Here is a 26,343-nt window from a genome sequence, read left to right on the forward strand (position 1 = left end):
ACAACATTTACAGTTTGAGTACGACTTGTGATGACGCGGATCAAAAAATGATGCAACGAAGCTTGGAGAGCTACAAGCTTGAAATTATATTAACACAAAAATGGACCACCTGAAAAAACATGCAAAGTCAAGTGGGCTTGTGCAGGACACGTCGTTACTCGCAGGGGTGATCACTGAGAGTCAAAACATGGTGGAATAGCAACTTCTCCGTATGGCTGATGTTGGTGTAGAGTGACAACTATAAGTACATTAAGGCGTTTGAGCCAGGTTATTGCGATAGTGAAGTGGACAATCCCTGTTAATGCCTCCACGTTTGAATCTGGCATTGTGGCGTTATATGTTCAATGGTTCAATTTTGGGGGGGCTGCGGTCATATCTGCATCTGTTGCCATGGTTTGTGCAGTGGATTTCTTCATGGAAGCCAGAGATCTTCTACGTCGTTGGGTCTTGCACGATATGTTTGTGACATCTTGTGAACTCCATTTGTCTTTCAAAACTTCGCCATCAGGGTTGCATTGTTGAAAATTGAGCGCGTGTTTCCACAAACGGGGAATTGCACGCTTTTAAGCAGTCGTGGTGAGGGACGTTGTTGAGATCCTAGATAGATTTAAATGTATTTAAGCAGTAAGGGCCCAATGAGCTCTGTTTCATGTACGTACTGGTGGATGGGGAGGTGTGCGTTTTCCACGATTTGCTGGACTTCGCTTAGGGTAAACGGCATCGCGGCGAATGAATGGAGGGGGAGTGATGTGTGACAACGCGGCTCTTTTTTTCCAACGGAGTTTACATTTGCTCCATGTGAAATCCGACCCACAAGGGGGCACCATTGCCCAGTCCGTAACCCTCACGTCGCCGAGGCTGTTGTTCATTGCCAACGTTGCAGCGCATCAAGCAAACCTCGGGGGGAAAAGTTTCGCTTCTCTCGCTTCCCCTATCCCACGCACGCATCGCGAATGTTTGTATACCAACGAGTTGACCAAGGGGTGAAGCCCGAAACGTCTTCACACACGAAGCGCCGACTGCAACAGGCAGGCAAATGTAATCCCACTGCTGCCCACCCACGTGGAAACAACAACACGACACGTGCTCAGTGTAAACAACACGTGGTTATTACTGCGCTTGTAAACACCAACACGTGTAAACAGTAACGTGTACATTACATATACAATGACAATATCGTATATCACGGTGCCAGTGCATCTCCCTGAATGCCAGCATATCTGTGATCATGCCAGTGTTCCTTGATGCCGTGATGTGCCAATAATTATAATATCGTTACTATCAATATACAGTATATATCCGAATGTGCCAGGATGTCGCCATAGTGTCAGTATATCTGTAATGACACGAGCAAATTTTCCATTGTGCCAATCTGTCTCTTAATTCACTAATCTGTTATTTAAGTATGTCACCATTGTAGCGGTACATCCACAATTTTCCAGTATATCCCAATGGTACTGATATATCTGTGCTGATACCCCAGTGCATTATATCTCAGTGTGCCAGTATATCCCCGTTACGCCAGTATATCTCTCAGTGTGCCAGTATATCTCAGTGTGTCAGTATACCCCCGTGACGCCAGTGTATCTCTCAGTGTGCCAGTATATATCTCAGTGTGCCAGTATATCTCTCAGCGTGCCAGTGTATCTCTCAGTGTGGCAGTATATCTCTCAGTGTGTCAGTATACCCCCCGTGACGCCAGCGTATCTCTCAGTGTGCCAGTATATCTCTGAGTGTGCCAGTGTATCTCTCAGTGTGCCAGTATATCTCTCAGTGTGCCAGTGTATCTCTCAGTGTGCCAGTATATCTCTCAGTATGACAGTGTATCTCTCAGTGTACCAGTATATCTCTCAGTGTGCCAGTGTATCTCAGTGTGCCAGTATATCTCTCAGTGTGCCAGTGTATCTCTCAGTGTGCCAGTGTATCTCTCAGTGTGCCAGTATATCTCTCAGTGTGCCAGTATATCTCTCAGTGTGCCAGCATATCTCTCAGTGTGCCAGTGTATCTCTCAGTGTGCCAGTATATCTCTCAGTGTCCCAGTGTATCTCTCAGTGTGCCAGTATATCTCTCAGTGTGCCAGTGTATCTCTCAGTGTGCCAGTATATCTCTCAGTGTGCCAGTGTATCTCTCAGTGTGCCAGTATATCTCTCAGTGTGCCAGTGTATCTCTCAGTGTGCCAGTGTATCTCTCAGTGTGCCAGTGTATCTCTCAGTGTGCCAGTATATCTCTCAGTGTGCCAGTGTATCTCTCAGTGTGCCAGTATATCTCTCAGTGTGCCAGTGTATCTCTCAGTGTGCCAGTATATCTCTCAGTGTGCCAGTGTATCTCTCAGTGTGCCAGTGTATCTCTCAGTGTGCCAGTATATCTCTCAGTGTGCCAGAATATCTCTCAGTGTGCCAGTATATCTCTCAGTGTGCCAGTGTATCTCTCAGTGTGCCAGTATATCTCTCAGTGTGCCAGTGTATCTCTCAGTGTGCCAGTATATCTCTCAGTGTGCCAGTATATCTCTCAGTGTGTGCCGGTAGAAGCCGGTCTCGCCTCCACAACACCCAAGGTCACTTGCACGCGAGGCGCCACGTGATCGCCGTGACGTCACATCCCGCAGCGAAGGGGTGGTGAGGGGAGGGGTGACGTCAAGTGGCCGAACGAGGCGACCCGCGTTGACGTCGCAACGCCCCCCCCCCCACACCGAGCCAATGAGGAGCGGCGATACGACCCAACCCCCCTCCCTTCCCCCGACACGAGCCCCGCCGCGCTCGTGACGTCACCGTCGAGCCTCCCTGTCCGTGACGTCATTGCACGTGGTACACGCGCGGGGGTAACACGTGGACGTGCTTTGCATTGCGGTGCCAAAGACAACAATACAAACATTGAAACGCAGAGATAAAGACAATGGTCCCCCGTGTAGTCCACCACAGGCTGTTGCGGCAAGTTGCTGTTAACGAGCATCTATTAAAGCCGGTACGTCCCACCACGGGGGTTGGTGTGACCAGCGCCACGCCCGACCGCCTTTGTCTCCCCAGTACATTTGATTTTTATAAAACAATATATACACGCACTATCACGTTCACAAAGTTCCCCCATACAGTATAGGCACAGATTGTTGTGGAAAGTGCTTTTAGCGAGCACGTATGAAGGCTGGCACAGGAAACAACACGAATGTCATATACTGTCTCACACATAGCCACACATCGATCTCATTCACACGCGCACTTCTCTCACCGCCAGTGAGTGGAGGCAGGGTTGGTCATGTGATGTCACCCGCCGAGCCTCCGTTCTCGTGACGCCATTGCATCGAACACGTGTTTACACAAACACAAAAAGCAGCATATGAACACACATAACCAGTCTCTCTCCACACCAAAGCTCGCATTTACACACATACAAAACTCGGCCCTTCGTATCAACGGAGCACATACCAACGGACCCAGGACATACCCAAGCTATCACACATACACACTACCCACTCATTACATACATCCACACATACCCCTACCCACATACCTAACCATTACGCGTACAATACCCCCATAACATACACACACCAGTTACACACGCACATACCTCCCACCCATCAAACGCACACACATACTCCCACACACATACCCACCCACCCCCCCGCCCACCTTTCACATACGCACACACATACTCCCACATCCCCCCACAACACACACACATTCCCCACGCACAAGCCTCCCTCCCCCCCCATCGCCGTCATGTGATGATGTGGAGTGGCTGAAACGCGGGTGGATGGAAGCGACATTTCAACGGCAGCAACCTCGATAGAGAGGGGAGTTCTTTAACGACACAACAACAACATCATCACCAGCAGCAGTAGCATCAACAAGAGCAGCACGCGACCCATCGCGGGAGAGAGTAGCACAACGTGGGAGCAATCGCCGGGTGCTGCACAACGAGTAAGTGCTGCTGCTGTTGTTTGTTGGTGATGTTGATCATGTTGATGGTAAGAGTGCTGGTTTTTTGCTCGTGCCCCCCTTTGCTGGAAGGGGGGAGGAGGGGGCCTTGGGAGCTGAAAGCTGGGAGGTGGGGGTGGGGGGCTCTAAATGTAAAGAGTCGCTCTTCGTTCGCGTCGTTGTCTCTCGTTCGTGTTTGCGTGCGAGGGGATAGGGGCCCGGGAAGGTGGCGAGGGGAGGCGGAGAGTTTCGTGTCTGTAAGGGGACCGCAAGAGCCAGAGTTTTCCCTGCTGTCGCTCGACACTCGTGCACTCCATCCATCCTTCCCCCTTGTATGAATCCTTCACAGCTCTCCCATACACCTCTTCATCTTATCATCCATCGGTCCACCGTCCACGCAGCTCGCATTCCAACCCTTCGTTCCAGCTACCGAACTTTAAATGTTCATTTAAGTTCCTACCAAATCGTTGATCCGCCTTCCGTCACCCCTTATTTCCCAGACATCAGTCCACTCAACTTACACTTAATTAACGCCCCTTTCTAAATCCACCCATCTAATAACATCCATCCTTCACATCCATCCATCCACCCACCCATCCATACATAACTTCACTCATTTCATCCATCCATAACTTCAGAATTCTTTCCATCCACACAGCCATCAATTGATCCACCGATCCATTGTTCGCTCATTTCATCCACCAATCAATCTCACCATACATCCATCATTTTTTAGTGAGTTCCATGCATCCACCCACCCACCCATGCGTTTTGTTTTTATTTGTTTTGTCATTTCACCGGACCTCCGGTTAGCACGGTTGGCTGCGTACGGTGCGAAATAAGTTAAACATACGCAGTTAATCCACAATTCCATCAATCCACCCACCACCAATCCATTTCTTAACTCATTTCACCCATCCCACACGACCTGACAGCGCCCCGCGTGGGACCCCGCGTGGGACCCCCCCCCCCCTTCCGCGGGCTCCACGTGGCGCGAGGAGACGCCGCGAGGCCCGGGGCGGGCATGGCGGGGCCCAGTGCAGGGGGAAGCGGGAGGGAGAGAAGGGAGGCGGGGACCCCCCCCACCACCACCCCCACCACTCCAACACAACCATCTCGCCTTTTGCGAGTGACGATGTTCATCTTTATAAAAAGATTTCCCCGAGTGAGTGTTCCAAGTTATGGGAGTGTGAAACGGAAGAGTCGCGGTGTACGTGCGCATTCGTACGTACACGCACACACGTACACGTTCACAGACACACGCACACACACACGTGCACACGTACACACACGCGCGTACACACACACACGTACACACACACGTATACACACGTACACACACGTCCACACACGTCCACGTACGCACACACATGCGTACACACACGTACACGCACACACGTACACACACGTCCACGTACACACACACGCAGACACACGCACACACACGTGCACACGTACACACGCGTACACACACGCAGACACGTAGACACACACACGTACACACACACGCAGACACGCACACGTACACGCAGACACACGCACACACACGTGCACACGTATACACACGCGTACACACACGTAGACACACACACACGTAGACATACACACGAGACACTTCGTGAGTCGCGTTCCATCCCCCACCCCCCCACGCGGGCAACATCAGTGGCGAAAATATGAACCGCTCCTGGGAACCCCCACCCCTAGGTCGACACGGCCTTAAATGAATACCGGGTGCATAGTGTAAACATATGCCCGCTGGGAAGACAAAGACGGCCGGGCGGACGTGGTCCTGGCCACACCACCCAACCTCGCGTGCTAGCGCCATAGGTGCTGCTACTCGTTAACATAACTTGTCCCAACACGTCTGATAAAGGGCGATATGGAGGGGATCAGTGATGTTTTGTTTGCACGTGTGCGTGTGTGCACGTGTACACAGCACGGTGTGCGTGTTGGTACGTGTGAATGGGTGTGTGGGCAAGGTCGCAGTGTGTGTGAGAGTACGCTGTGTGTTATTGTGTATGAGAATGTGAGAGTGTGTATGTGCTGTGTCATTGTGTATGTATATGCAGTATGTATGAGAAATTATACGCTGTGTATGAGAGTTTGTGAGCGTGTGTATGGGGATGTCTATGCATGAGATGTTTGCGTGTGCAGTGTGATTGTATATATGTGAGTGAGAGTGTGTCGTATTATGATTGTGTAAGACATGAGTGTGTGTAATTGTGTATGTGTGTGCAGTATGTTTGTATGAGATGGCTATGTGTGTGTGTGCAGTGCGATTGTGTGTATGTGTGTGTCGTGTGTATGGGAATGGTTGTGTGTGTGTGCAGTATGATTGTGTATATGTGTGTGTGTCGTGTGTATGAGTGGCTGTGTGTGTGCAGTGTGATTGTGTATATGTGTGCCGTGTGTGTGGGAATGGCTGTGTGTGTGTGCAGTGTGATTGTGTATATGTGTGTGTCGTGTGTATGAGAATGGATATGTGTGTGCAGTGTGATTGTGTATATGTGTGTGTCGTGTGTATGGGAATGGCTGTGTGTGTGCAGTGTGATTGTGTATATGTGTGTGTCGTGTGTATGAGTGGCTGTGTGTGCAGTGTGATTGTGTATGTGTGTGTCGTGTGTATAAGAATGGATATGTGTGTGCAGTGTGATTGTGTATATGTGTGTGTCGTGTGTATGAGTGGCTGTGTGTGCGCAGTGTGATTGTGTATATGTGTGTCGTGTGTATGGGAATGGCTGTGTGTGTGTGTGCAGGGTGATTGTGTATATGTGTGTGTCGTGTGTATGGGAATGGCTGTGTGTGTGCAGGGTGATTGTGTATATGTGTGTGTGTATGAGTGGCTGTGTGCAGTGTGATTGTGTATGTGTGTGTCGTGTGTATGAGTGGCTGTGTGCAGTGTGATTGTGTATATGTGTGTGTCGTGTGTATGGGAATGGCTGTGTGTGTGTGCAGTATGATTGTGTATATGTCTGTGTGTCGTGTGTATGAGTGGCTGTGTGTGTGCAGTGTGATTGTGTATATGTGTGTCGTGTGTATGAGAATGGCTGTGTGCAGTGTGATTGTGTATATATGTGTGTCGTGTGTATGGGAATGGCTGTGTGTGTGTGTGTGTGCAGGGTGATTGTGTATATATGTGTGTGTGTGTCGTGTGTATGATAATGGCTGTGTGTGTGTGCAGTGTGATTGTGTGTGTGACAGTGTGTGTGTAGTGTTAACTTGTGTGTGTGATTTTATTTACAATCGCAGTTGTTGGGCGCAGGTTCAACGGTCTGTAACGCAAAGCGGCCAGCAACTTAACTTCAGCACTGATGAAAGTCCAGAGAATAGGAGCTGACGCGTGTGTGTTTGAGTGTGGTGGTAGTGAACGGCTTTGTGTTTATCTTTGTCATTATCATTCCCTGTGTGCTGTGCCGGCCTTCATAGGCGCTGCTCGCTAAGAGCACTAGGGGGCCGTCCATAAATGACGTCACGCACCTGGGGGGGGGGGTCAGACATTTGTGACGATGGGGGGGGGGGGGGTTTGAGAAATATGACGTCACATCAAAATGCGCAACTTTAAATAAATATACACGTTCTATTTAATTAAATATACTTTTTAATAAATGTTTTCTCCTACAACATCAGAGTGCAGCGGGACATTAAATACGCACTACAATGACAATAGTTTAAAGCGATTTGAAGCATGTTTTATTTTTTTGTGGGGGGGGCAGGGGCAGAGCTTTGTGACGTCATATTTGAGGGGGGGGTCTGACTTTTTGTGACGCCTTGTGACGAGGGGGGGGGGTCAAAAATCGTCCAAAATCGCGTGACGTCATTTGTGGACGTCCCCTTGCCCTAACAGTGTTGAGGCTATACAGGGGATGTTTGTACAGTATTTGTATGTAGCGATGTATGCAAACAAACACAATCATAACCATAAACTGATTAATTATAAATAACTGATAAGCAATTATTTATAATCTATATTCCATACAGACTTCACCACCGACGATTGCATCTTAACAAGTCGATGTAAACAATCGATTATTTTCCAGTTACCGCAGAGAACATTCACACGGTAATTTGCATGTGGTTTGCACATCGCTTGCATACAATGGCACGTGTTCACGAGTCCAACACCGTAATAACAAGTCATCAACTATTAATCGTTACAAGCTCACACAAAGATTATCGGTACGTAATTGCTACATCGTGGATCGGCGTTACCTTAATTCAACCAGCAGTGGATAGACCACGGAGTGATTAATATATGGAGGAGGAGCGAGCATTCCCTTAACGATCCTGACGATGCTGATGAGACCCAGGATGTCGAAACCCGTCCACGCATGAGGTTGCTTGATTGTGCAATTGCCACTGATCGATATTAACCTGGACTTAAAGAAACAAACGCGTGTGTGGTTATTGACGAATGCTAATAACACAGTATTCATACGGTATTTTCAGTACACAATTAACAGTATGACAGTCCACAGCCAGTTACGCAGTACACAAAGTACTGAAGGTAACTACAGATGCAATACACAGACAACTGTGCACAGTAAACACCACCTCCATCTTTGGCTTGTCAATGTGCCGTGACGAAGGGCCATTACCCGAAACGTCGGCTATTGTGCACTTGTTTAATTTCGGTTCACACGCATTGTTATTGACACGGGGTGTGTTGAGTTTGTTGTTGTTGTTGTTTGTGCTGGTACATCACTGCCGATGCAGCACCAGCATCACCAGATAATGAATCAGTATATGCAGCACACAAACAGCACTAAAGAGTCAAGTACACATACAAATAGTGCGCACACAGTGCGCAGTGCACAAATACAACGCCAGGGATCGGAAATCAAAATAACAAGAAGAGCCATTTATTTAAATCCGGTGTAAAAAAAAACACCCCTAAATGTTTCAATACGAGACGGTAGCCCTTAATAAATGACATCACAAAAGAGTCCTTGGTGAGCTGCATTCGGCTCCGTGGCCACAGTGTGCCCACCACACCTTGACTACACCGTGACTACAACCTCGCCTCTCACCCCCCCCCCCCGTCATCCAACCCTCTAGGGCCGGGGAGCGTGGGTCCCCACCCCAGCTCGGCGCTCCCCCTCCTCCCCTCCCGACGAGGATACGGACACGCGAGCCGCACGTGGAGACCGGTCAGAGGAGAGAGTTGGTGAGGCTCAACTCCTTAAGTGAGAGAAGAGAGGAGGAGTAGCGAGAGCGGGTGGCCCACAGACAGGGCCGATGTGAGTGGAGGTACAGGCAGGATAAGAAGAGGTGGGGGGGGGGGGGTGCCCAAGGACCGTTTGGCACGAGGAGGGGAGTTGAGGTGACGGGCAGGGGAGGAGATGAGAGCGCGAGCTCAGTGGTCGGGGTGAGAGGAGAGAGAAGAGAGATTCCTTGGCGCCACCACGTGAAAGAGGGAGAGAAGTGAAGGGAGCAAAATCCACGGTGGGAGAAGAGGGGAGAATACCGGAGAGAGGAGGGGAGAGAGAGAGGAGGGGACCCCAAGGCCCGGGACCTGGGCCTGCGGCGAGTCCCCGTGGTCCCAGGGTCCCCGGGATGGTGGAGGTGATCCCGGCTGAGGCCCCACACATGCAGTCGGACGAGGTGCGCGGAGCGAGCGAGCAAGGCCTGGGCTCGGAGGGCGACAGCGACACAAGCAGCAACAGCAGCAGCAGCCCGCGCTCCACATGCAGTGGCAGCAGCAGCGGCGGCGACAGCCCACAATGCAGCGGTGGGACACCTCAGCTGCAGCTGCAACAGGAGGCACGGGGTGGCACGGGGCACCACCACCAGCAGCAGCAAGTGTGCACCCTTGAGCTCCCGGACCTCGCGGGTGACTTCAGACCCACGCTGGAAGAGATCGAGGAGTTCCTGCAGGAGCACATGCAGGTGCTCAAGAACGGCACGGACAGCTCGGCCACAATCAAGGTTGAGGCCACGACCGAGACCAACAAGCACGGCGGCGGCAGCAGCTGCAACGTCGGCGGTGGCGGCGGTAGTGGGGGAGGCACGAGCAGCATCGGCAGCATCAATTGCTCCGGCAGCCCCGGCGACGTGAGCACGATCCGTCCGACGTCCACGTTGCCACTCGTTGTGCAGCCCGTGGCGACGCCAGCGGCGGAACGGTCGGCTGAGGCAGCTGGGCAGTCGCCTCCGCCGATTCCGGCGGGCGGCGTGAAGCTCGCGCAGTTGCTCATCAACATCCAGGGCCAGACGTTCGCGCTGGTGCCGCAAGGTCCCGCGTCGTCGTGCCGGCCCTACGTGCGCATCGCTCCCGTGCCGATCGCGGCCAAGCCCGGCACGGCGCTGCAGGGGCCCGGTGGCCTCGTGGTGAGCGGCGTGCCGGTGGCGGGCCAGCGGCTGACGGTGCGAGGAGGCCCACACGGGGCGGCGGTCGCAGTGGCGGCGGCCCACGAAGTGCTGAAGATGCACAAGTGTGAGCATCCGGGATGCAACAAGATGTACACCAAGAGCAGCCACCTAAAGGCGCACCTGCGGCGCCACACGGGAGAGAAGCCCTTTGCCTGCACCTGGCCAGGATGTGGATGGAGGTGAGGGATTGGGTGATCTGCGGGGATGAGTTCTTTGCCTTATAGGACCTATTTTTGTGGATCTCTCAGGCACTTGCTATTTGGTCCGATGACTCCGCATGTCCATTCCACTCTTTCCTTGGGTTTTTGAAGGAAAGTCTGGTCTCACACCCCCATCGTCTTCCTGGGTTTCACACCCAGGCTTCTCTGGGTCTCACATCGGGGTTCTCCCTCTTTGTCGTTTTATCTTCTGCCTCCCTTTCCTCAGTCTCTCATCTTTCAGGTCTCCAATCCCCCGTGTTTGTTATCTCTGGCTTTCACATCTCTTGAGTGTCAGTCCTGGTTTCTCAACTCCTTGATCCGAGCTCTCTTTGTTTCATGATCTGAATTACTCCCAAATGTTCTCACTCCTGGGTTTTCCATTCCATCGGTCTTATCTACTGTGTGTCCCCCACGTCTATCATCCCTGGTTCCCTCTTCCCTTCCCGTGTATCTGGTTCCTGGGTTCTCGGATCCCCGAACCCTTGGGTTTATCAATGCCAGTTCTTCAATTGCTGATCCTCCAGTTTCTTATCGGTAACCTGTGCATGGATATTCCAGTACTGTGCAAAGTCATTCTTCAAACAGTGTGTCTGAAAATGTCAAACTTTGTTTTTGACCAGGTGGATTCTATTTTGTAGACGGCCTTTGCCTGCCCAGTGTCCCTCAAATCTTAGCACATTTCCTGCCTCCCCAGATATCCTATCCCCCAAATCACTTGGTGGTGTTTTTAGTTCCTATGGTCAGTTGAACGAAATCACTCCAGTGAAACTTCCCCCTTCACTTCCATTCCAAAGCACAGCGACGTTAAATAAGAAACATTTTTACTTGGGTGCGTTCTATGTAACCGGGCCCAGCTGTCCCATTACCTCAACCCCAGCTCTCCCGTCCCCTCATCCCCAGCTCTTCCATCCCGTCAACCCCAGCTCTCCCATCCCCTCATCAACAGCTCTCCAATCCCTTCAGCCCCAGCTCTCCCGTCCCCTCAGACCCAGCTCGCCCATGTTCGTGTCATCTCCGCTTCTCCCTTTCTCGCGGCCCCGAGGCATGGCGACGCGTCCCGCGCAGATGGCGGTACACGTGACACCACAACAATCTCTCTCCTCTCTCACTTTCCACTCCCCTACCCTCTCTTCCTTCCGCTCTCCCCTCCGCCCCACGCCTTCGCCCCACGCCATGTCTCTCGCCTCTCCTGCCCCCCTCTCCTGCCCCGTGCCGCCCACCCGCCCGTAACGCGACGGTTTCCGTCGCCTACACGTGGCTGCTCAGGCTGCAAAAGGCCACGTGACGGCTCCAACAGCAAAACCATAGCCCAAACCCCAACGCAAATAATAACCTAAGCATAATCGTAAATTATAACCGGAAGGCAGGAAGGCGCAGTGATAGGACTTTGTGCCTCGTAACAAGTAGGGCCTGGGTTCGATTCCAGACTTGGGTGCCTGGCTGCGTGGATTTTGTATGTTCTCTCCCCCTGTTCTGTGTGGGTTTCCTCAAGTTTCCTGCTGCTTTAGCTATTAAAAAAAAACACAAATCGTAACTGGAATTGGGCAGCACGAAATCTTACTTGCAAATTACTCAATTTGGATGACGCACGGCAACAGCAACATGGCTCCCCCTGCTACTGCGAAAACTTAGTCGGACCCACCTGAAACAGAGTCTTGAGACTCGGATAAGCCAGCCTTTCCTGGGTGGCCCAGCATCATTATAACAAGAACCATACAATACCCATACCCAAACACATCTCGACCCCCAAAACCATTTTCCAACTACATGCCTGTAGGGTGAATTTTTTTACAGCGAGGGGGGGAGTAATTCTGGGGGAGCACGACACAATATTTAACAGACTTTAAACACAAGTTATTTGCTTAACGGGGTTAACGATATGATCTGCTTTTGTCTATCATGCATTCTACTCTTATCCTCTTGCAGCTGCCCCTGTGTGTGTATGCGGACAGGCCATGGCTTTCATTGCTTCATTGGCTCTGAAGGGGTTTTATCAGCGTGGGGGGATAATTTTTTGAAAACCCCCAATTTGTATATGCTGCTTCTATTTACGTGATTGGTGACAATGCTGAAACCATCAACTTATAACACCAGAGAACCCGGTTTCATCACAACTCGGTCTTTGTGAGTCTATGGGAGTGTGTGCCTCTATAGGTCTCTGTGTGAATCTATAGGTCTCTGTGTGAATCTATAGGTCTCTGTGTGAATCTATAGGTCTCTGTGTGAATCTATAGGTCTCTGTGTGAATCTATAGGTCTCTGTGTGAATCTATAGGTCTCTGTGTGAATCTATAGGTCTCTGTGTGAATCTATAGGTCTCCGTGTGAATCTGTAGATCTCTGTGTGAATCTGTAGGTCTCTGTGTGAATCTATAGGTCTCTGCGTGAATCTGTAGATCTCTGTGTGAATCTGTAGGTCTCTGTGTGAATCTATAGGTCTCTTGTGTGAATCTATAGGTCTCTGTGTGAATCTATAGGTCTCTGTGAATCTATAGGTCTCTGTGTGAATCTATAGGTCTCTGTGTGAATCTATAGGTCTCTGTGTGAATCTATAGGTCTCTGTGTGAATCTATAGGTCTCTGTGTGAATCTATGGGTCTCTGCGTGAATCTATGGGTCTCTGCGTGAATCTATAGGTCTCTGTGTGAATCTATAGGTCTCTGTGTGAATCTATAGGTCTCTGTGTGAATCTATGGGTCTCTGTGTGAATCTATGGGTCTCTGTGTGAATCTATGGGTCTCTGTGTGAATCTATGGGTCTCTGTGTGAATCTATAGGTCTCTGTGTGAATCTATAGGTCTCTGTGTGGATCTATAGGTCTCTGTGTGGATCTATAGGTCTCTGTGTGAATCTATAGGTCTCTGTGTGAATCTATAGGTCTCTGTGTGAATCTATAGGTCTCTGTGTGAATCTATAGGTCTCTTGTGTGAATCTATAGGTCTCTGTGTGAATCAATGAGACTGTCTTAGTCTATGGGCCTCTATGTCAGTCTGAGACTCTGTGAGTCTATAGGTCTTCGTGTGAGTCACTGGTGACCATGCTGAGGCCATCAACTCACAACCGGGCCTGTTGCCCCCCTCGGTGCTGCATGGCCCGCACCGACGCCCGTGGCTGCTTGCTGTTACGGCATGTTGGTCGTCCATGCATGGACTAACCGAACTCAATTCTGAATAGCTTCCGAAATTTGGCGCATTCCGGGTGATATGGTCATCGTCCACCTTTAAACCGTAAACCGGGGCAAATCTGTGGACAATAGGCAAATCCTGCGATAAAATAATATTTGACGTCGCATCAGCCGCTCGACCTGAATAACTTGTATCCTGTGTGCACAGGTATCCTGTAGGGTCTGTTAACCCGTGCCTCATCCCACAAACGTTCTGTATATACATCCACTATCCATCAATCATGGCGTGTCCTGTATCCATTGTCATGGTCAGTCCGTGAGGGTTGGTGAAAGTGAGGAGACGTGAGGAGTACAAATACCACGGCGGATTTGGCCGCATCGCCGTCCGCTGCCGACGACGTAGGCCCTGCGGCAGGCCGAGAGAGACGTGTGCACAGTGGTCGCCCATCCGAACAATATCCAGCCTCAATGCTGTTTAGCTTCTGAGATCTGATATCCGACGAGATCGGGCAGATTCATGGTGATGTGGCGATAGGCGCAGGTTATAAGTCATTGCAGCGAGACAGTCGCAAGTATGCGCGCCCGTCTGTGTGCGCGTCTGCGTGCTCTCGTCTGTGTATGTGCTTAAATGTGCGCGCATCTGCATGCGCGTGCGTCTGTCCGCGCACCCAGGTTCTCGCGCTCGGACGAGCTGTCGCGCCACCGCCGCTCGCACTCGGGCGTGAAGCCGTACGCCTGCCCCGTGTGCGGAAAGAAGTTCGCGCGCAGCGACCACCTGTCCAAGCATGTCAAGGTGCACCGCTTCCCACGCTCTAGCCGCTCCGTGCGCTCCGTCAGCTGACTGCCGCGCCCCCCTCTGCAGGTTCTGCCCTCCCCTCCCGCGGGTGCCACACCCCACCTCTTCACGGGCCCTCACCCCCCAAAAGGGTGCCTTGCCTCCCAAAGGGTGCTGCCCTCCCAGTCCCTGATGCACGACCCCCAACACCCCTCACCCCTGGTTTTCTCCGAAGGCTACTGGCCCCTTACCAAGTGACGCTGAATTCAACCGGGTCTGGCTCTCCACTCGGCTACGCTGACATAAGGATTTAAAGTGTCTGACGGTGCTGTACAGACTTGGCACTGAAGCACGTGTGTGGCGGCGGTGATGACAACTGAGATTGGGGTGGGAAAGGGTTGGACCCCCTGAGGGAAGAGGGAACCAGGTGGAGCGCATCGGAGGGTGGACGCTGCAAGGAGGAGGACTACCTTCGGATTTCTTCTTTAAAGAGCTGGAGATGCAGATATGTGAATAATGATGAACCCAGGCCCGATAGCACTTGTTGTTTGTATAAGTACAAAGCGATTTGTACGCTTGTGCGTGTTTATATATATGGCCTACGCGTGTGTGGGGCACGTGCCCACCTCTGCACGTTGCGCACGCTGCCTCGCAAGGCCAAAAGGTGGCACACGGATGATGGAGCAAACCCTTCTTCGTATCGGGCAAAGCGTCTCGCCGCGAGCGCCGCCACGCGTGTATCCATCGGTGGGATCACCCCGGAACGCGTCGAGAAAACCCCGCTGTGACGTGCGACGCCACCGCGTGTGAGCGGATACCGCCCGGGAGTTAATTTCTCAACTGAATATTTTCCAGTGTTTCTGGTAGAATTAATGGAGTAGTTGGCACGTGACTCGTAGCCACATGCATATGGAGAGTTCCACTGGGTGTGGTGTGGCAGGGGTTACTGATTTTTCCTCTGGGTTGGCGACGTCCTGGACACTGGCCTCCCATAACCCTGTCCTGCTACGCTGAGCCGGACGGCAACAAACTCTTTCATCACACGAGCGACTGAGTGAATTTTATTAAAATTGATGAAGCGATGATGTCAAGCGGTGATTCCATCTCCACACTATCGGTTTTTTCTACTGCCGAGCGAGAACCTTTTTCCCCGCCGTGGTTGCGGCCGCCGGAACCGTGCGCGAGAAGATGGGAGCGACTCGCTGAATCAAGGTCTCTGTCCGTCACGCCTCCTGGACTCTCGTCCCTTAGGCCTCTGGAGGGTGCGGGGGGGAGACACAACATCCAAGGGGCCACGAGCGGCCAGGTTGGGGGTCGCATGTGCCGAGGGAGGGTGGAGAGTTAGGGCTTGCCCCCCCCGACTGCGATGCTGGCCTTGGCTCGGAGAGGAACGTGTGGTTTCGTGTTTGCGTCACGCCACTTCACTCGCCGTGCCGTGAACGTCCGCCGTCATCTCGCCGTAGCGAAAGAAGCTTGTCGATGCTTTCGCCAGCGCTCGGAAATTCACCGATATTTTTTGCTGCTCACGTCGCCGACTCTAAACCCTAACGGTAACTGCCTTTTCCCAGACACGAGGACAGGTGTGGGATTTTTTGTATGGTAGCCCTACCTCAGTTGCCAGTCCTAAATCCTCTTGCCTCCAATGATAATTGGCAACTGGCCAACAAGTGCCCACGTGTTGCCTAAAACGGTTCATGAGTGAAGTCTGGCAGCCGCGCGTGTCTGGCGGGAGTGGCAGCATGTTGTGGGTGTTGTTACATATACAACGGTGTCCCAACCCATAGCGTGCGTGCGCGCGCGATCATGGGTGCGCGCGCGTGTTAGTCTGTGATAGTGTGTGTTAGCGTGCGTTCTTGTGTTCAGCACGCGGGTGCTTGTGTGCCCGCTTGTTGCGCGTTCGCACACACACAGAGTGAATACCTCAGCCGGACATTGCGTCGGAACGCCCGTCTACGCCTCCCCCGCGGACTTCGCCCCAGGCGGGGTTCCTGTGTTTGCTCGGGGTCACAGCCAGCGGTCAGTCACCTCGTTAGCCAACCACGCACGCATGCGTACGTGTGTGCGTGCGATGTGTGTGTGCGAGGGCACTCACAAATGCGCGCACGCGTATGCGTGTTTGCGCGTGGATCTGCGTGCGTGTCTGAGCGTACGCGTCTGTTTACATGCGTTCATGTGCGTCGGGGTCAAGAGGTCATCACGGGTAAGGCCGCTAAAAAATCAAAGTCACAGTGCGTCCCTATAGAGGCACAAACAGATAAAGGTGAGAGGTCGCCGAGAGTGGAAGTCTCTTTTTCCATTGAGCGCTGCGCACGCAAACAGTGTCACCGCAGCACAGCGAGTCCACCACACTCAAGCGCCGTGCGGTATAAATGGTAGCCGGCGCTCAGATGTTAGAAAATTCCGCGTTACGATAGTTCACACACTGCACTCGCAATCCAGAGGTCACCCGGTTGAGTTCTGTCTCCCCGGCTTGGCAGTGAAATTAATGGGCCAAGTTTCTCATATCCCTCCCCACGACTCCCTCTGTCCACCCAGCAGTATCAATAATTTTCACCACAGTCGGTCGATTGGCAGGTCACGTGTGGTGGGGTGAGGTTTTGGTATGCGCATATATTCCAAAACGTCTGGCCAGCGTGCAAGAGTTAGGGCCAAATAACTCCCTTGGAGTGGAGGCCCTTCTGCCTGCAGTGGCATGGACAAGTCATTGCAGGGCTGCGCCTATCTGTCCGTTGAAAAAGAGGCTTTTAGTCGTAGCGAACTCTCGCGTAGTTTTAAGTGAAGAATCTGGAATGGATGAGCAATCATTATTTTTTAGTTGCTCAAGTCCATTGGTAGTCTTAAAATTAGTGTTGAAAAAAAATCCACATTCCTATAGAGGGAACCAGTCGCCCCGTAGTCAACCATTGTTGACTTACAATAAAATGGTACTCAATTTACCATCCCCCAGAGATGATGGGCCGAGTTTGACAACTGACAGGTCATTTAACTAACAACTTTAAGACTTGTGGGTGACAGCACCAACAAGCCACCACAATCTGTCAGATGAAAATAATAATAAAAACCGGTAAGCCTGTGAAGTTTTTTGTAGAATGGGGGTAACGTCCTCTTGTAATGTTCCAGATTGTGTTGCGTAAATTTGTATTGGTACTCGGCAAAGAAATATTTCCATATTTAGCAGCAGGACTCTCAAAGTAGTCTTTTTTTTACATTTGTGTTCAAATGTTGCTTTCAGCATCCTGAGATGAGATGCAGGAATTTTCATTCTGTACTTTCGTAGAGAGCGGTGCACCACGCTGTCAAATAATATCCCCATAACACGACGTTTCATTACGGCTTTTGAAGTCCATTCGTTATGCCTCTTCATCTCCGATAGAGCAGTAAAACGGTCGGCAGCATGGTTATCTGGCTACCGGAGTTCGATTCCTGCCCACGATATCTGAACCGGTCCTTGGGTTCCCACCTTTTTCTCATCCCACCCTAACAGCATGGTGAGATATGTCCAAGCAACCCCCAGTGGCTGATACCACGTGAGCAGTGGATCGACAAACAGCTGGACATTAAGCACATTTTGAACTTCCTACAAAGAGTGCTGCGCGGCAAGACGTTAAGACTCTGAAGTTCTCCATTCAGCAATATCTGTCGATCGCTATAATTATTATTAACTTGGAACATTCGAGCTATGTCTGCTGGGCACCCATTGTGATGAGTTTCCGGAGTGTCTCGGGGGAATAAGATCCGTGGTGACCTCGGCCTGACCTCAGCGTGACCTTGAGACTTGGGGCATTTCTGCTGAACTCTGAAAAACCCTTTGAATGTGACGTATTATCGCCCGCTCGCGATCTCTCTCTCGATGACTGCGTGAACCGAACACAAACAGCAAACTCCCATCAGAACTGTACGTGCTTGGGCTTTGCGTTCCGGGCCCTGTGAAATAGGAAGATGTTTAAATTGCCCACAGGAGTGCTTTCACGATGTCACTTGTGAAATTTTACGACAAAGCGTGGAAGTTGTTCCTCAGTGCTGGTCACTTGGTGACGGGCATCAGAGGGCAGCAGTGTGTAGAAAAATGCATTGTTGTACTTGACTCCTCTGTCATTAACTTGTCAATGCTCCCCCGCCTGCACCCACCCGCACTGACCAGCACGGTGAACTTTGGTCAAGAAACCCGCAGGGCATGGGGAGGCCCCTATCCAGCAGTGGATTCACAAGGGCTCTACGTGTACTTTGACCTTGTTTCAGTGTCAACATGCCACTGTCGTTTTGGCGCTCCTGACCGTAAATTTCAAGTATTTTTTTCCCTCCCGAACGAAGCTTCAAACACGTGCGGTACAGCCCAGGGCGGACACGCAGTACCTTCAAGATGAGAGCTGTGTTTGTTTCCAAGCCGTGTTGTCTTCGTTTAACCACTCGGTGCTCGCGCCGGATTCCACAGACCTCTCGTGCCACCCCGTGCCAGCCGGTTGGCCGTCGGCCTCACCTTCAACCGCATTGTTGCCTTTCGTGGGAACACACGGCTCGCGGATACATGGCACTGGAACAAAAATATGAAGTGACTCGGGAAAAAAAAACGTGTGCTCTTCAAACAATACGCAAAAACAAACACGCAACAAACAGCTCGTGCGTTTATGGACGCCGACAAGCAATCCTGAGCCAAGGGCGGATGAAACCCAAAGGCGGCGCACGCACATGCGCGTGCACTCCCGGAACGGAACGGAAACGGGCGCCAGCATTTTGACGAGCAGGAGTCCGGTTCCGAAACGACTGACTCGGCGCATTGAACCCCTGTGCCGGCCGCCGTGTCTTATTTTTCAGAGTGCGTAAGGTTTCTCAAATGTTTTTGTTGGGGGTTGTGTTCCAGCGCTGTGCCGAGTCTCGCCGTGTCCCTGTGCCTCTCGGTGTCGGTGCGTGGTAGTGGTGGAATTGGTCGAGCTGCTTCCTCGGGTTTTTACGTGAATTTTGAGGACAAAACATCCCCGTTGTCACGACCCTGTGTCGGTTGCCATGCGCAATGGGCGTTGGGAGTGATGACGATGACGATGGTGAGGAGGGGAAAGTGTTGGCAATGTACAGGAGAAGCAATTGAAACGGTGTCTTGACATTTAACGGACAGGATTGTGTATGACATCGGTCTATTTGAAGACATCATCCCCTTTCATTATATGGGCTGGTTTGCCCAGAACCAGCCCTAGCTATCAGCCTAGCCCTACTCTTGAGCCCAGCTTTCGTGTTAACTGTGACACTAGCCCGAACACGTGCATATTCTATCAGGACGTGTTCGTGTCTGTGAGATGTATTTTCGTTCAGGGTGTAATATTTTAATGACAGCGAGAACTGTAAATTCCGCGACCTCAATTCCTGGAACCAATATCCAGACCAGTGTGTGATGTGTGTAATGTGCACGTGATGTGCGAGATGTGTGGGTGATGCGTGTAATGTGTGTGTGATGTATGTTGTGTTTGAGTGTTATGTGTGTGAGTATGATGCGTGATTTGTGTCTTGAGTCAGATGTCTTCTATCACCGGTCCCTGTTGGCGGTTGATGAGGCCCCTCGGGGTAGAGTCATCCTGCTGGGTGAATTTAACGTCCAAGGGGGGCCATGACACAGACACCTGAACCGAAGTGATTGGAAGGCATGGATGGGGCAGAATTCTATGCAGCCAATGGCCGTATAATCACCAACATGCTGTTCTGGCATAGGCGCATCCACACAACAAAATGGATGCACGCCGGATCCAAGCAAGAACATCTGCTGGACTACATAGTGATGGAACAGCAAATGTGGGCCGATGTCCTTGATACCAGGACCTACCATGGAGCTGATCTGCCCACTGACCATTGCTTTGCCATCTTTAAGATGTGCCAGCCATTCTTACACTTCAGTGGGGTGTGCATTCCACCTCGGACCCCATTCAAACCCACCAGCAGCAAAGTCATGGTCAGCCGATGAAAACGGCGAGCGAGAATTGCATCATTGCTTGCAGCTGGGCTTGGGATAACCCCCCCACCCCTTTCCTAATGACGAGCTGCAGTTATGTCATAGCTCTTGTTGTGTTTGCGTGTGCATGACGTTTATATGAAATGTGTGATTGAATGTGGTGTAATATGTATGTATGGTGTGTGTGTGATGTGTGCGTGCGATTTGCATGATGTGTGTGGACCGGCGGCGCAGTGGTTAGCGCACTACACTGCGAACCTGGCAGCCTGAGTTTGAAACCGGGCCATGGCTAACATCAGTGGTGGGTAACATCTAAACCGGCCCCAGGCTTCCTCTAGGCCAACTCAGCCTGAAATGAGTACTTGGTATGGTGTGTAAACGTCAGCACTGGGGAGACAAAGGTGGCCGGGCGTGTTGCTCGCCACACCACCCAATCTTGCACGACGCAAGCTTTAACAGGTGCTCACCAACAGCACTGGACCCCCCCACAATCTATGGCTATACCAGGAATGTTGAGTATGATGTGTGAGAGAGTGATGTATGTGTCATCTGTTGTGCAGATGTCGTATGGTATGTCTGGTTTGTGTGTGGTGTCTGTACTTGGCATGTGTGGTGTACGTGGTGTTTTGTGTTAACGTGGTGTGTATGTGCGGTGTAGGGTGTGTAATTGTAGTGGGATGCAAGGGGCACGTGTGCTGCAAGGTGAGAATGGTGTGAGGTGTGTATATATATGCGGTGTATATGATGTGGCGTGTGAATACGAGATGAATATGGTGTATGATGTGTATATAAAGTGTGTGTATATGTGAAGTATGGTGTTCCCATTAAACATCACGTTGGCGTATAGTTGAAATCGTTGGCCTGTAGTTGGTTGGCCCAACGTTTCACGTTTACCACGTTTACTGGGCGTTGGCGCGTGCATGTTATGCATTCGAATCTATGAAATCCATCGCTCGCTCTGCACTTAAAACAGCAAAACCTTGACTTACGCACACACTCCACTCTCGTTCCTCTGTGCACCTCCGCCGAGAGTGACTGGAAACTTGGGTCAACCACTCGCAACCACAATTCAGCAGCAGCAGCAGCACCGCTCTCACGGTGTCACGACTTAACTACTCGCAACCTCAGTGCCACATCGCAACCAAGCGAACCCCCCCCCCCCTCTCTTGTCTCCTAGTTACGTGGTGCACACCCCCCCGCTCTTGTCAAATCCACTGCTGGATGAGGACCTCCCCACCCATTGTGGGTCGTTGGGGGGGGGGGCGGGGGTAATGGTTATTTGACATTTGTGGGAGCGGTGGCGCAGTGCTTTACACACTGTGCTTCGAATGTGGCGACCCGAGTTCCGATTCCCGCTTACGACCAACATCAGTGACGAATATTTGAACAGTTCCTGGGTCTCTCTCTCCCCCCCCCCCCAGGTCGACTAGCCCCTAAGTTACTACCCGGTGCGCGGTGTTAGAGATCATCAGCACTGGGGAGAGAACGGCGACCGGGCGTGGTGTTAGCCACCCACCCCGTCGTGTGCCGTGCCGGCCTTTATGGGGTTTCACTTATCAGCACTTGCCCCAAAAGTTTGTGAAAGGCTATACGGGGGTCTATGACTTTGGTTGTTTGACCATACTAAAGAGGCGTGTGAATTGTAGCAAGGTGCAGCCAGTGAAAATTTGTGAAGTCAACTTCGTAAAGACTCCCAGTGAACATGCGACGTTGCGCCAACGTTGGCATGTTTTCTCAGCGTGCATAATATTAATGATTTAGTATTTTGTTTAATTACCCCCTTAACTCTAAAGCACTTATTCCTTGCCCTGCACTTAACGGTGAAGCCCTTTGTCAGAGTGAATGTAGTCGCCGTGACCTCGAGTGGGTGGACAATTTTTACGGCTCTTTCTCGAAACTTTTTGACCTCCCCTCCCCCGTCCCACACACACACACTCACTATGTACTGTAGACTGTCCCGTGTGGTGCGTGTGTGTACTTGCATACCGACACAAGATGTATACCCGTGACCACACGCCGTGTGGCACCACAACTCGAATGTACTAGACTTACATAGATACGCGTGCAGTGCACATACACTTTGTGTTATCCCCACGTGGCAGGTCTGACACCACGTGGCAGAGTTAACCCGACGTGGCAGGGTTATAAACGCACACAAAAAACCCACGTGGCAGGGTTGACACCACGTGGCAGCGTTATACACCCACGTGGCAGACTTGACACCACGTGTCAGGCCTGACCGCACATGGCAGGGTTGACTCCACGTGATAACGTCAGCTCAATCTGGTAAAGGTCAGCGGCATTTCTTGTCCCCATCATTAATCATCTCAGGTTTACCAACCCTCCCGCATCCTAGCGGAATTACAAATTGGTAATAATACGAATGAGTAATATTAATACATTAATAAAAGTCATAGTAATACTGTATTAGTGGTATAATTACAAATCTATATTTTTGTGTGGGGCGAGTGCTGGTGTGCATCACCTGTGTTGTGGCCACGTGCGCTAGGTATGCGAGATCATCGGCATCATCTCAATAAACACGTGTACAAAGAAACGGATACACGAGGCAGCTGAGCTCTGCGGGTCTGTGTGTGGGTCGATTTATTTGCGTGGTGAGTGTGCGTTGTGCGTAGGAAGCGGTCGTGTTGCGGTTAGCGCGCTGCGCTACGAACACGGCGACCCGGGTTCTATTTCAGCTCACTCTCACGGCCAACACCAGTGGCGATTATTTTAACCGGACATGAGCTTCCCCTAGGTCGACTCGGCCTCAAATGAGTACCTGGTGCGGTGTGTAAAAACATCGCCACTAGGGGAGAAAGGGGGTCGGGTGTGGTGCTGGCCACCCATCTCGTGTACCGTTCCGGCCTTCATAAGTGCTCGCTAACAACACTTGCCCCAACAGTTTGTTAAGGCAATAAGGAGGATCTTTGTTTATTTACATGGGTTTCCATCTGCCAATTACCTTACTCAACCCGTGACCTCCTGCCAACGAGCCTTTGACATTTCACGTGATGGCCTTAAAGTACACCTAGCCCAAGGCTGTAGCCATGGAGTCAACATTGGGGGGACCAAATCTTCCAGGGGGTCCCCCCCCAGAAAAAAATCTCAATTTGAAAACGAATTTCCTGCCTAAAATATTTCAATTCACTAACACATAGGATGGACTTTTTATTTATTGTTTACAATAATGTCTAATAGTGTATTGTATTACATCGCCCTGTTTTTTACCTTTTCTTGTTTCATTGTATGTAATGCCAGAGATTCGGGATTCATAAAGTACAACCATAACCACAATCATATAAACATAAATCTATTTTATAGCAATATATTTGGCGGGGACATTTTAAGCATATTTGAATATTGGGGGGGATGTGTTCCCCCCAATAAATATAATTACGGCCTTGACCTAGCCTGACACAAAGCGCCGTGGTGACATCACCTCGACTTCGTGGTGAATGGCGGCTGTTGTTCTAAATGCGTATGTGTAACAACATTTGCCACGGCAGCCTGAAAACACACACACACCGTCGTTGGTTTTTGCAAAAAAAACCCCATTGCTGAGAATTTACCTGCAGATTACTGAATTGGGATCACACACGGAACAATATCGACCCCCTATTGAGAAAACCTTGCCAGGACCCTCCTTAAAAAAGAGTCCCAAGACTCGGTGAGACTTTAATCCTCTGGTAAACAAGCATAGTAATAAAAAGATTATTATATTATTCGGGTCTTTCGGTAAAGCCACGTAGATATAAAAATAATACAAATATCACGACGTTTCGCTCAGCAGCTCTCTCGCAATTGTTTTCACCTGATGACGATTGCTTGTGTTGCAATCGAAACGTCTTGATGTATATTTTTTTCTACCTACGTGCCTTTATCGAAAGACCCAAATAATATGAATTCCTGCAGTCACGAAAGCTTTAAGTCAAAAGGGTTATTGCGTTGCACTTCGAACCCGGTGTCCCGAGTCCGGTTTCCGCTCACGGCTGATATCAGTGGCGAATATCTGAACCGGACTTGGGTCGATTTGGCCACACGTCACATGCACCTCCATAACACACGACCTACACTCAACCAGGCACATCATGTTGTATAGAAGAGAGTGATGATTTAACCGACAAATGGGGGAAACATTCACACTGCGCAAAGATTCCAGTGAAAAGAGTCGGGGCCCGTCGGGTATTCCAGCCAGGACCCACGAATCAGGGGTGGGATCCTGGGGACTCTGGTGCTTTCTAGGCCTCCCTGGGGTCCGCTCCCTCCCCTCATTCCCCCACTGCTTCATCGTCTCCCCTTTTCTTACGCCATCCCACTCTCCCTCGCAGCAATCCCTATCTCTTTCCCACCCGCTGCTCCCGTTTCTCGCGGCCCTCCTGTGACCACACTTCATCCCACCTCTCCTTGCTTCCTCTCAACGCCTTGTTACTCCCCCCTCCCTCCTTCCCAATTCACCCTCCCCACTCCTTTCCCCATTCACCCCCCCACTCCCTTCCCCATTCACCCCACTCCATCTTCTCTTCTCCACCAACTCCTTCTCCCATCCCCCCCACCCCCGTTTTTCCCCTTCCTTCCCCCCTCCTATTCCATCTCCATACGGTATTCCCCACCACTCTCGTCAATTCCTCCCGTCTCCCACTACCAGTTCCCCCCACCCATACCCCCCTCCACTCTTATTCTCCACCATTCCCTGTTCCACCCCGTCCCTACTCTCCCATTCCCCGATCGCACCCCCCCCTCCCCCCCCGCTATTCTCCCCATCCCCCCTCCACTTCCTCTCCATATTCCGCACCAAACTGTTTGCTGCTGGAATGAATTGGGGGTGTTTATGTGACTACCCTGCCCTCCAGGGGAGAGAAGGGTGTACAAGGGGGTAAGTGACGGTATTACATAACGTTGTGTAATGCGTGCGGGTGTGGAGCTTTGTCCGAACAGCTTTCCCAGAATCTCCCCACCCCACCCATTCACCAAGAGTAATCCTGGGTGTTAACAGAGACTCACTAGAATTCACAGCGTTATCATCACAGGACATCTCATTACTTATTTGGTGACAATAATACAGCGGTAATGCTAACATGCAACCGACTCACTCAACCGCATCACTGTGACAACCGTCACTCATCCACCCTCTCAACCGCATCACCATGACAACCGTCACTCACTCAACCGCATCACTGTGACAACCGTCACTCATCCACCCTCTCAACCGACTCACTCAACCATCAATCATCCATCCTCTCAACCGACTCAACCGCATCACTGTGACAACCGTCACTCATCCACCCTCTCAACCGCATCACCATGACAACCGTCACTCACTCAACCGCATCACTGTGACAACCGTCAATCATCCACCCTCTCAACCGACTCACTCAACCGTCAATCATCCACCCTCTCAACCGACTCACTCAACCGTCAATCATCCACCCTCTCAACCGCATCACTCAACCGCATCACCGCGACAACCGTCACTCACTCAAACATCACTCAACCGTCAATCATCCACCCTCTCAACCGACTCACTCAACCGTCAATCATCCACCCTCTCAACCGACTCACTCAACCGTCAATCATCCACCCTCTCAACTGACTCACTCAACCGCATCACCGTGACAACCGTCACTCACTCAAACATCACGCAACCGTCACTCATCCACCCTCTCAACCGCATCACCATGACAACCGTCACTCACTCAACCGCATCACTGTGACAACCGTCAATCATCCACACTCTCTAACCGACTCACTCAACCGTCAATCATCCACCCTCTCAACCGACTCACTCAACCGTTAATCATCCACCCTCTCAACCGCATCACTCAACCGCATCACCGCGACAACCGTCACTCACTCAAACATCACTCAACCGTCAATCATCCACCCTCTCAACCGCATCACCGTGACAACCGTCACTCAAACATCACTCATCCACCCTCTCAACCATCACTCAACCGTCAATCATCCACCCTCTCAACCGAATCACTCACTCAACCGCATCACCGTGACAACAGTCACACGCAGCAACAA

At 51.2% G+C, this 26,343-nt stretch overlaps 1 protein-coding gene across 1 annotated transcript; it reads left to right on the forward strand.

The window, feature by feature from the left end:
* The first annotated feature begins 2,745 nt into the window (after nt 1–2,745).
* LOC116947568 (Krueppel-like factor 15) lies at nt 2,746–22,890 on the forward strand. The gene is made up of 3 exons (XM_032963457.2): nt 2,746–3,917; nt 8,970–10,462; nt 14,276–22,890. The coding sequence occupies exons 2-3, from the start codon at nt 9,468–9,470 to the stop codon at nt 14,442–14,444; spliced, it is 1,164 nt and encodes a 387-aa protein (XP_032819348.1). The 5' UTR covers nt 2,746–3,917; nt 8,970–9,467; the 3' UTR covers nt 14,445–22,890.
* Nucleotides 22,891–26,343: the final 3,453 nt, after the last annotated feature.

Source organism: Petromyzon marinus, chromosome 30, assembly GCF_048934315.1.
Source record: "Petromyzon marinus isolate PM22_M1 ecotype Great Lakes invasive population chromosome 30, UKy_Petmar_22M1.pri1.0, whole genome shotgun sequence".
Lineage (NCBI taxonomy): Eukaryota > Metazoa > Chordata > Hyperoartia > Petromyzontiformes > Petromyzontidae > Petromyzon > Petromyzon marinus.